This window comes from Haliotis rufescens, unplaced genomic scaffold, assembly GCF_023055435.1.
Source record: "Haliotis rufescens isolate VD_foot unplaced genomic scaffold, xgHalRufe1.0.p SCAF_2, whole genome shotgun sequence".
NCBI lineage: Eukaryota > Metazoa > Mollusca > Gastropoda > Lepetellida > Haliotidae > Haliotis > Haliotis rufescens.
Window position 1 is genome coordinate 57,856,314 of NW_025963890.1, and position 12,768 is coordinate 57,869,081.

General features: G+C 42.2%; 1 protein-coding gene across 1 annotated transcript in view; it reads right to left on the bottom strand.

The window, feature by feature from the left end:
- Positions 1 to 5,868: 5,868 nt before the first annotated feature.
- The window catches only part of LOC124141586 (thiopurine S-methyltransferase-like), a 265,718-nt gene continuing 258,818 nt past the window's right edge, over positions 5,869 to 12,768 (bottom strand). The window contains exons 4-6 of the mRNA XM_048400227.1: positions 6,992 to 7,068; positions 6,522 to 6,566; positions 5,869 to 6,111 (exon numbers count right to left, since the gene is read on the bottom strand). Of these exons, the coding sequence (XP_048256184.1) occupies positions 5,957 to 6,111; positions 6,522 to 6,566; positions 6,992 to 7,068 (277 nt within the window). The 3' untranslated portion in view covers positions 5,869 to 5,956. The remainder of the gene's footprint in view (positions 6,112 to 6,521; positions 6,567 to 6,991; positions 7,069 to 12,768) is intronic.

The following is a 12,768-nucleotide window of genomic DNA, read 5'->3' on the forward strand; positions in this document are numbered from 1 at the left end:
ATAGAGGTCATTATGCAAAATTATAGAATCACAACATGATTTAAGTCAGAGAAATCACACGAATCTGTTGATCTGTGTGGGGTTCGTTGCTTCTACTTCCTGAATCTACAGATTCTCATGATTCAATTTATTAATAGGTGCATATTATGAAAATATGTACAAAATACATAATCATAAAGTAAAGGCAGTGATAAAAAAACCGTACGAGCTCACCTCATTCCATTTAAACCACGAAGATTCATGACGTCACTGGGGAATCCCCACCTTAGGGCGAAACTACATGTAGCAATTAGGTCAGCGATAGCGTCCTCCGGCGTGTTATATCATTGGCCGCGAAATTTTTGCAACTTATTTAGACATTTTAAAGTTTAGAAGTGAGGGGAAATGGGGTTTAACGTCGTGTTCAAGATTATTGTAATTTTGTCGACGTGCATCGACATGCGTGGGTGTTGCTGCTTGTACTAGTCCGGACTGATGCCGATTTTCAATATTGACTTTAATAAAAGCCTATGTATCATACCCGTACCCATCACATGTAAAGGCAAATCAATTGTTCCCGTGAAAAAAACGAACGTGAACACATGGTAAAAGTCAAAATAGGGAATTGTATCGGATATCATTTTTGTCATAGGTGCGTCACTTTTTAAAATATCCTCAACTTACTACTATAAAACCTTGTAAATTTTACTGATGCGTTGAATATATTGTAACCTTGATCAAACAACTTTTGAGCAAGAGTCGTGTGCCTCTGTATTCAGCAATGTGTATTAAACTAGTTTATGCTGTACCCCCCTGTATGGGGAACTACAACATGACATGCAAAACGTTTGCAAACGTTGGGCAACTACCTGTTGTGTTTGTTATTTTTCATACTTTTATATATGAACTCTTATATCTTGTAACAATATAGTTAAAAAAAATTGCTAAAGGTTTTTCGTTCTCATTATTCCATCTGAGAAAAGGGGGCGTTTCTATTAATAAAAAGTACATATTTCAGGGTGTTTCTTTCAGCGTTGAATCCCTTAATCAATGTCATTAAGTCAGTGTTGTATGTTTTAAAAGCAAATTAATACTCATAGAATGTAATGCCTGTAAAACTGTCAGAGCATTACATATGTAGATATGTCTATATGTTATGTTTTAGTTGTGTTTTGTATGGCTTATGGAATTTACCCGATAATTCTGATAAAGAAATGTGAAAGTTAAATATTTTCGTTGACATATATTTATTTTGTCGAAAAATCAACAAATGACGTTCCAACAAAATCAGCTGTGAAGACACTGTTTGTGGTTTCAAATGCACCTGTCATATAATCAGCCTTGTTCCTTGTTATGCTTTTCTCTATAGAAACATTCCAGCACATGATATTGTTTGTCAAGAGTAGAGTACCCGCTGACCCAATATGGCGGGTGGTTGTAGTAGGATTCTACCTGTACTGAAATATGCAGGCGATAGCAAATCTTAGTTAAAACATAATTTACATAATATTGTAACCCGCTACTGCTGATAACATAAAGTGTTAGGACGAGTGATACAGGACGGCGACATATATTTAAAGCCAGAATAAAGTGTGTTACATACCCACGACCTGAATTACATCTCACGGTATTGAGATCCGAGTACTCTACTGATTATGAACTCTACACAACTATACATGGTAAATCCAAGAACATGAAATAATGTTGAAAGACACCTCACTGCCGACCTAACACACACAACACGGACACAGACACACTGTACGGGATCGGCTCTGTTCCCCGTCTCAATTTGTGAGTCACAGTTCGAAGTTTGCTGATTTGAATTCAAGGGACACAACTGTGTTCGTGCTTAAAGAAACCTGCATAGCTTTGATTCGCATATGATTTCAATATCAAACTGTTCATGAAACGTACATTTACTAGTTCTTTTAGATGCATAGTATGAAAATATTTACACAATGCAGTGTATTTCCAATCATGACAGCCAATAATTATGAATATTGAATGTGGACAATTTTGAACCTCTAGACCCTGCCTTTTAATAATTTGTTAAAAAATTCCACTATCAATAAAAAATAAATATCAGGCAACAAACAGACATCTGGATGTCCGGGAAATATTGGGTTGTAGAAAAATAATAATTTTCGTCTCCTTTTCATTTAAAAATGATTTGTTTTGAAGCAGTAACTGAAGAAATACCCCGCACCTGAGAAACATCCCAGCTATTTGACCTGCGTTAGATGTCCGACGCAATTCTCTATTTTATTCCCGTGTTTGTTTAGGTGAACTCTTGTCTTGCCTTTGCATGTGTTTGTGACGGGTGCCACCGTTGGGGAAGGACACGTTCACCTTATCGTGAACACCTGGTATCATCAGAATCTGATAATAATTCATAAACACATATAGTCAGTTGGCCAGGGGTGAAAAACAAGATTTTCGTTCCCACATTTTCCTGTATACCTTAAACCCTTTCTATTGCATAAAGGAGGTATCTGTACACAATTTCCATTGGGTAGTAAGCTTGCAAGTGTGTGCAGGAATTTTCAGGGTGTCGAAATTGCATGAGTTGAAGCAAAAATGCATATTTGACAAAATTGGCTGTAACATTTTTATTAAGTCATTAAACTTTCCAAATCATGTCTTTGATAACAGGTTGTGTTCGGTTATCTGAATTTGGCAAACATTTTGTTTCATATAACTGTTATTCTAATTCTCAGTGGAAACATTGGTAAAAATCATGTTTTTTACTTCATTTTCAAATCTTGTGAGGAGGTAAAACACTAACTCCATTGAATTGTGACAATAAAACCACATAACTGAGTATTAAAATCTGCCTGAACCATTGTACTATCATATACAGAAAACAAAATGAAAATATATAACATATATATTGTATACAATGTTACCTCACCCTCCAAAAACACATTTTGACGAAAATTGCTTATTGAGATATGGTGGTAGATTATGTTGATGTAGCGGATGAGTGGGATAATTGCTACAATGCTTAAAATCACCAAAATAGTAAACTCATAAAGAAAAAATATGTCTAAATCTAAACTAAGCCTCTTTTCCGCTGATGGCCAACTGACTAATATGAATATGAAAATGTTCTGTTCGCATTTAATGGACTTACAGCAACACTTATTGGTGAGGTAATGATGTGTTGAAAATATATTGAGGTTTTCGGGAAGCGTTTTACTAGCATTTGAACATGAGCAAGTCTTTGACTCAAATTTGATGTTCATAGAAACAGTACAAACAAGCAGTTAACGTTCTTTCGTGCTTTGTTGTTCAAAAAGGAAAATACCTTACAATATAATCATCCATGGTCCTTATTATATCCGTCACTGACGTTATCTGCTAACACCCGATTGAATCAACTTGAAAATACTGCAAAACCTCTGATCTTATTTTCAGTCCTACAATGGCATCAGCGGCCCCTCACAACCGAGCAATTCCGTGTACACAAGAGAGCCTGCTCGATGATCAAAATGTCATGTGTGTTCCACCCAGAGCTGCCACCGAGGCCCTGCTCAACAACACCGGAAGTGCTCGAGCTGCCAGGGTGGGGGGTGATCAGTGTGGCCGTCACTGTAAACAGAGCAAACACTGATGGAGCTGGGTATGTGTCTTGGCTGACATATAGTCCCTGAAATAAAGTTATGAACGACGTTGAATGAACATAATTATACAAGGGAACCCTCGAGTATGAGGGAGCCCTAAATGTTCTTAATGTCTGGAATTGAAAAGGGGATGATTAATACAGACCGGTAGGACTAAGAAGGGGATGAGAGTGGAATGTGTTATTAGATACATGCTGTACGGCCAGAAAGAGAGATTAGACCTAGGTGTGTCAGATGTGGAAGTGCAGTGTTGAAACCTAAGTGTGCATCTGCAACATTAATGGTTTAATGGTATTTCCCTTATCGAGAATGTACAAGATCTGACCGTTTAGTGGTAGATTACAGTAAATGTGCGGAACGAGACAAAGTAATACGTATTACATTTCTGACGATCGCGAGTGACCGACAGAAGATCAGAGACAGAAACTGAACGATACTAAAGGTCTGTTTTCTGATTTACAGACAAACCACAGCAGCCTGTCATCCCATCCAGTGTTCCCAGGAGAGCGAAGTGGACCATCACACCACGGCTCGGGAAGTTAGAGTGTGGGGGTGGGAGTATGCACGGGAATGGACAGTGGTCGGATAAGATTTATAGTCACATCGGCAATGTTTCCATCTCATTAAAATCAGATCTAGGTTCACTCTGTCGTTAAACAAAGATCTACCGACTACGTGACTACGGTCGGGTCAGAGAGGAGCCAGCGTTTCATATCAATCTTTGTGCACTAAATATGACCATCAATTGAGGTTGACAAATGCCTGTAGGGTGATAAGTATCCCGTCTTCATTGACCATTGTTCACCGGTGCTTCAGTTTTTTCAATCAGTGGATCAGTACTGAAATATGATGGAACATTCTGTAGTAGAATATAACATCTGTCTTGTTGTTGTTTTTATATGAAGATAAAGCTTTTGAATATTGTGTACAGTTAAATACGTGAAATAATGTATAAATTATGTCATTTGAAAACATGATTTTCTTGTTAAATGTCAATTTGTCCATTTACATATGTTAATACAAATTTGTATCTGTACAGAATATATGTCTGTTTTGAATGCGAACGGAATGACAACGTGACATCCCAACTCACGGCAGAGGTTCCGTAGAGGTGAACATTGGAGCCGATTTTATACTCAGGGGATTCTAGTAGTTATAGCCAAGCAGTAGTAGTCGTAGTCGTAGTGGTAGTAGTAGTGGTAGTAGTAGTAGTAGTAGTAGTAGTGGTGTTGTGGTATTGGTAGTAGTAGTAGTAGTAGTAGTAGTAGTAGTAGTAGTAGTGGTGGTGGTACTGGTAGTAGTAGTAGTGGTACTAGTAGTAGTAGTAGTAGCAGTAGTAGTAGTAGTAGTGGTGGTAGTAGTAGTAGTAGTGGTAGTAGTAGTAGTGGTGGTAGTAGTAGCAGTGGTGGTGGTGGTTGTGGTGGTGGTAGTAGTAGTAGTAGTTTAGTAGTAGTAGTAGTTGTGTAGTTTGCTTGTAAGATATTAGGGCTCAAAATAAAAAAGGGGGAAGTGTGTGTGTGTGTGTGTGTGTGCGTGTGCGTGCGTGCGTGCGTGTGTGTGTGTGTGTGCGTGCGTGCGTGCGTGCGTGCGTGCGTGCGTGTGCGCGTGCGTGCGTGCGTGCGTGCGTGCGTGCGTGCGTGTGTGTGTGTGTGTGTGTGTGTGTGTGTGTGTGTGTGTGTGTGTGTGTGTGTGTGTGTGTGTGTGTGTGTGTGTGTGTGTGTGTGTGTGTATGTGTGTGTGTGTGTGTGTGTGTGTGCTAATGCCGGTCATATAGTGCTCAGACACATAACACTGACTGCGACCCGACCAGTACTTTAACGTCTTTTGGTATGACGCGACTGGGCATCGAACTACCGACCTTGCGCTCTCCCGGCAGACCCTCTTTTAACGAGACACGGAGACGGTCCTGACATCTTAACATGTTGTGGAACCCTCGATTACTTGATCAACCTCGTACACATGAAAACCTACACCAGTCTACAGGATGAGGGTGTGAGTGAGTGAGCGTGTTTGTAAGCCGTTTAAAGCAGTGTTTCTGTGATATCACACCACGAGTTGACTGGAGACGTTGTAAGCATGAGTCCTGGGAATGGCATTGTCCCGGAAGTGGTGAAGTAGTGTGGTGATATCAGAAGAAGCTACTGTAAAAACACCGAAGGTCTTTCGCAAGTCTCTGCTCGGGGACAAAATCAACCAACATTTCTATTGACATATTTTATTTTATTTCTTTTGAAGATTTTATCACTTATTATGATCTTCCGCCCGAACCAGGTGCTGTATATGGTTTTAACGTATGTGTTCGGTTCAAAGAATCAAGATGTATTTCATGGCGATAGTGGAGACTGCCACTGCAGTTAGTTCCTCTTCCGCAGACAGTAGGTCTGTAGACAAGCCTTGACGTCATATTCTGTGAAGTCCTGAGGCATCGCGTCTTTCTGAGCGTCACCGCTGAAGGCCTCGCTGAAGTCGTACACATACTCATCCATATACTCCACGTCGCAAATGTCGCCTGCGTAAAAACAATGTGCAGACTATCTCACAGATTATGAACGATGATACAGACAAATTCAAATGTTAAATTCGCTTTCGGCAAGTATGAGTAGAACGATATCACAGGCGGTTCCAGAACAAACCCAAACCACCCATACCCCCACCACACCCCTCAGTAAATTTATCTGAGAGAGGATTTTTTACCCCTCCCTTTAAGAAATACTGGCTCCGCCCTTGTGGACTACTTTGGTGAAACCCTGTAGTCATGACAGGCAGACCAGAAACAACCATGGCGACCTGGGATTGGAATCCACTATCATAAGTTTCTGGCACGCTTGAGGAACGCAACTCTGCACAGCAAATTGCGGCGCCTTCGACGACTGGGCATCATGCCTTTAACATAACATAAGCGTATGGTGAAGGGTTTACCGTATAACTCTTTCATCTGCTCTTCACTGAAATGATAGGGAGCCCCTGCAATGAAGGAGACACTGCCACCATGATCTGCACTCGGAATTAACCTTTTCGATACAATATATTAATCTATTCAACAACATATATTTTTATCTTATCTATTGTTGTTAAATTTGGAATAAGCCCGAGGTGTTCTAAAACAGGCAGTATAACATACACGAAACAATGAGTGAGAAAGAAATAATTTTAATGTAAAACTGAAAGAATAAGAGAGCTATTTCTACATCAAACGTTATCATACTATGCACGAGTCGTTACGGCTGTATGAAGAGTGACTGAACAAGAAGATAAGGCTGTTAAAAGCCCATTCAGTTAAACTCTCATATTAATATCTAAATGCTAACGAATTAGAATATATTGGCTATATAATAACTAATAATAGGTGTGTGACAGTCACAATTGCCAGATGTAACATCTAATAATACCTGAACCTCCTTCCTTGGGGAACTCCAGCATCGTGATACACTTGGGCTGCATCACTCCCCTGACAGCTTCCATGTACCTGGAATACAAGCCATCACAGAGGTGATCTGTATCTATATTCACACTGTCAGTTACTTGTGAGACCCTCCCCTGACAGTTGTCATGTACCTGGAACACAAGTCATCACAGAGGTGATTTGTCTCTATATTCACACTGTCAGTTACTTGTGAGACACTCCCCTGACAGCTTCCATGTACCTGGAATACAAGTCATCACAGAGGTAATTTGTCTCTTTATTCACACTGTCAGTTACTTGTGAGACGCTCCCCTGACAGTTGTCATGTACCTGGAATACAAGCCATCACAGGGGTGATTTGTCTCTACATTCACACTGTCAGTTACTTGTGAGACACTCTCCTGACAGTTGTCATGTACCTGGAATACAAGCCATCACAGAGGTGATTTGTCTCTATATTCACACTGTCAGTTACTTGTGAGACACTCTCCTGACAGTTGTCATGTACCTGGAATACAAGCCATCACAGAGGTGATTTGTCTCTATATTCACACTGTCAGTTACTTGTGAGACACTCTCCTGACAGTTGTCATGTACCTGGAATACAAGCCATCACAGAGGTGATTTGTCTCTATATTCACACTGTCAGTTACTTGTGAGACACTCTCCTGACAGTTGTCATGTACCTGGAGTACAAGCCATCACAGAGGTGATTTGTCTCTATATTCACACTGTCAGTTACCTTTTGCATTGTATAAGTCATACTGTTCTTATAACTGTGGCTTCAAGACAGCACGTCCTATGTAGGAACTCAAATGTAAATGGTTTTAGAAAGTATTAAAATTTGAATCGAATCATGCACCGAAATCTCACGTCTATTCATTGACTAAACGACCCGTGGAAATCCGGGGTAGAATAATTCTTCAGCAACCCATGCTTGCTGTAAAAGGCGACTATGCTTATCGTGAGAGGCGACTAACGGGATGGGAAGGTCAGGCTCGCTGACTTGGTTGATGTATGTCATTGTATCCCAATTGTGTGGATCGATGCCCACGACATCAATCACAGGATTGTCTGGTCAAGATTCGATTATTTACAGACCGCCGTCATATAGCTGGAATATAACTCATCTACAGCGCACATCGCCCCCACGTCCCAGACGAAGTCAAACTTCCCCTCCAGATTCCTGGAACACAATAAACCCATCACAGTGTTATTTGTGGAGTGTTTGAGAGAAAAACAATAAAACCACCACAGTTTGTTGTTGTTGTAAAACTTCCCCTCAAGATTCCTTGAACAATAAAACCATCTTAGTGCGTTGTTATAGGTGGACATTATGAGTGGAATACAGTAAAACATTCGCAGTGTTCTTACTGGTGGAGAATCTGAGAGAAACACAATATGACCACATCAGTGTTTTGTGTAGTCATGGAACGTCTGGGAGAAATACACTAAAACCATTTCAGATTATTGTTATTAGTGGACTGTCTGGGAGATATACAGTAATAACATTTCAGTTTACTGTTATTAGTGGATTGTCTGAGAGAAACACACTAAAACCATTTCAGATTACTGTTATTAGTGGAGTGTCTGAGAGAAACACACTTAAACCATTTCAGATTACTGTTATTTGTAGAGTGTCTAACAGAAACACACTAAAACCATTTCAGATTACTGTTATTAGTCGAGTGTCTGAGAGAAACCCACTTAAACCATTTCAGATTACTGTTATTTGTAGAGTGTCTAACAGAAACACACTAAAACCATTTCACTTTACTGTTATTAGTGGAGTGTTTAAGAGAAACACACTTAAACCATTTCAGCTTACTGTTCTTGGTGGAGTGTCTGAGAGAAACACAGTAAAGTTATCAAAATTTGTCATTCGAGAACTGAGGGAGAGACAGAGCGTCCAAGTAAAACCCCTCAGTGAGTCATTCTTGGATGCAGGGAGTGAAACACTAACATGGAAACTGTCAGCTCCGGATGGACTGAGCTCTGATGTAGCGAACATTAGGATATAAACATTCTTACCCCGAATCCCTCAAATAACATGTGGTGATTGTTAATTTGAAAACCTATTTCGCAATATAGTGCAGCAAGGGGTAATAAAATCGAGTCCGTTTGATCCGAGGGTGATTACAGTTAATAAGGACGCAGTGTCTGTCTGTTTCTTTAGATATACTCAAATCTAAATCATATGTCCCCAAAACCGAAGGTTGCATCAAATAATGGTGAAACGTGATTTGAAAGTCTTTCGGCTTCGGTATTTTCGAAGGGTATTGTTGTTTTCCACAGTGGGATATTCACATGATTTATCTACACGAGTGAGTGAGTGAGTGTGTGTATTTAGCAATATTCCAGCAATATCACGGCGGGGGACACCAGAAATGGGCTTCACACATTGCACCCATGCCGGGAATCGAACCCGGATCTTCGGCGTGAACCACCACGCTTTAACCACTTGGCAATCCGACCGCCCCTTATCTATACGATTGCATTACATGTCATATAGTCATGCTCACATTATTATTCAAACTCTAAGGACAGGGCTCAAATCACAATAACGATTGTCTGAATATACTTACTCATCAAAACGAAAGAAGTTCCCCACATAGAATTTGAAGTTGCCACTTGCATTCTTTGTAGAAACAGAACAAGACGGTGCAAGATACAAACTGATCTCATGGCATAGATCTTCGCAACGATTTTCTGTATTCGGGTTGGATAACTGTATCTTGAATTCTTTATTTTGCTATGGTTATAAGGTCGTGATTGCAATCAACTGAACTGAAGAGGTACATAGAAAACCTTGCAAATACGTTCAGGTTGGCTCGTCTTGATCTCAAATACAAGCATGACCTTATAAGCAACGTGCAGGTTGGTTCGTGCTGACCTCAAATACAACCAAGGCCTTACAAATACGTGCATATTTGTTCGTGTTGATCTCAAATGCTAGCAAGGCCTTACAAATACGTGCAGGTTGGTTTGTGCTGACCTCAAATACAACCAAGGCCTTACAAATACGTGCAGATTTGTTCGTGTTGACCTCAAATGCTGGCCCTGTCGTCTTAGGTGTCGCGATTCGCTGTGCAGATTTGCGTCCCTTGAGTACGCCTGAGACCTATGTTTGCGGGTTCGAATCCCGGTTCGCCCCGATTATGTTTCAAGGGTTGTCAGCACATAATCCGTGCTCGTGGGTTTCACCAAAGTGGTTAACGTCTGAGACCTGTATCACTTCGGGCTTTCCCCTCAACATTAAGCTGACACGCCGTTATATAACTGGAATACTGTTAAAAGAGGCGTTAAACCCAACTCACTCACCCAAAAGAAACGCCTCTCCATCCTGAACTGGGATGTCGCAGAACTTGACCTACACAACGGTTTCACGCCCCTACTGCCAAAGGCTGCCGATATTGTTTTTGACGGTCTCCGTGCCTCTGACAGGTTCCACGAAACAAGATGACAACCCCGATCTTTGATGTGGTTCAACATGAACCTGTAGACTGAATGGGGCTGAGCCTGCTGGCATAACGTCATTGCCAAAGGAATCCTATGAAGCCTATATTGATAGACGCGTGGGTGCATCTCATGTGCTGATTTGACAGACTCACTCACCAGATGAGGTCATAGGTCGTGGCACAGAGGGGGACGAGGATTTTCAGACCTTTTTTGTCCCTCGGTAACTTTCTCAAAGTATTTCACCAGATTCCTGAAAGGACATTGTCAGAAACTTGAGTTTGCAAATATTGTTGTAAATAATCCCGTACATACATTATATAATGACTCATGTCTTCAGTTGGTATGAACTGAGTAATAGCTCAAGGATATGTTAAGTGCAAAATAATCATATAATTGCATATTAGCTTTTAAACAGTATTGAACAAATATTTTCAGGGAAGCAAACGCTCTCTGGTGAATCGCAGTCCATAATAAAGTTGCATGTACACACGTTCAGTCGTAGCAATGTATGGAAATACTGTCTTCTGTTAGTGAGATTACTTTGCATTATTTCATAAACATGCGACTTGTAATCTTCGTATAAACGAAGAAACCAAAGAGTGAATATCATATATTAATCGATTCTTGAAACCCAAGCCAACTTTCACCCAATGCATACTTCCCCGTCATTCAAGTTCAGGTGAAGCCAAGGTGCCCAACCTACTCTACCCTATGTATTCCTACTGGCCGAGCTCCGTGTAGGTGAAGTCCCAGTGTCCGACCTACTCTTCCCTATGTATACCTACTGGTGGGGCTCCGTGTAGGTGAAGTCCCAGTGCCCGACCTACCCTACCCTATGTATACCTACTGGCTCCGTGGAGGTGAAGTCCCAGTGCCTGACCTACTCTTCCCTATGTATACCTAATGGTCGGGATCCGTGTAGGTGAAGTCCCAGTGCCCGACCTACTCTACTCTATGTATACCTACTGGCTCCGTGTAGGTGAAGTCCCAGTGCCTGACCTACTCTTCCCTATGTATACCTACTGGCCGGGCTCCGTGTAGATGAAGTCCAAGTGCCTGACCTACTCTACCCTATGTATACCTACTGGCTCCGTGTAGGTGAAGTCCCAGTGCCTGACCTACTCTACTCTATGTATACCTACTGGCCGGGCTCCGTGTAGATGAAGTCCCAGTGCCCGACCTACTCTACTCTATGTATACCTACTGGCCGAGCTCCGTGTAGGTGAAGTCCCAGTGCCTGACCTACTCTACTCTATGTATACCTACTGGCCGGGCTCCGTGTAGATGAAGTCCCAGTGCCCGACCTACTCTACTCTATGTATACCTACTGGCCGGGCTCCGTGTAGGTGAAGTCACTCTTCCCTATGTATACCTACTGGTGGGGCTCCGTGTAGGTGAAGTCCCAGTGCCCGACCTACCCTACTCTATGTATACCTACTGGCTCCGTAGAGGTGAAGTCCCAGTGCCTGACCTACTCTTCCCTATGTATACCTACTGGCTCCGTGTAGGTGAAGTCCCAGTGCCTGACCTACCCTACTCTATGTATACCTACTGGCTCCGTAGAGGTGAAGTCCAAGTGCCTGACCTACTCTACCCTATGTATACCTACTGGCTCCGTGTAGGTGAAGTCCCAGTGCCTGACCTACTCTACTCTATGTATACCTACTGGCCGGGCTCCGTGTAGATGAAGTCCCAGTGCCCGACCTACTCTACTCTATGTATACCTACTGGCCGAGCTCCGTGTAGGTGAAGTCCCAGTGCCTGACCTTCTCTACCCTATGTATACCTACTGGCCGGGCTCCGTGTAGGTGAAGTCCCAGTGCCTGAACTACTCTTCCCTATGTATACCTACTGGTCGGGCTCCGTGTAGGTGAAGTCCCAGTGCCCGACCTACTCTACCCTATGTATACCTACTGGCTCCGTGGAGGTGAAGTCCCAGTGCCTGACCTACTCTTCCCTATGTATACCTACTGGTCGGGCTCCGTGTAGGTGAAGTCCCAGTGCCCGACCTACTCTACTCTATGTATACCTACTGGCTCCGTGGAGGTGAAGTCCCAGTGCCTGACCTACCCTTCCCTATGTATACCTACTGGCCGGGCTCCGTGTAGATGAAGTCCAAGTGCCTGACCTACTCTACCCTATGTATACCTACTGGCTCCGTGTAGGTGAAGTCCCAGTGCCTGACCTACTCTACTCTATGTATACCTACTGGCCGGGCTCCGTGTAGATGAAGTCCCAGTGCCCGACCTTCTCTACCCCATGTATACCTACTGGCCGGGCTCCGTGTAGGTGAAGTCCCAGTGC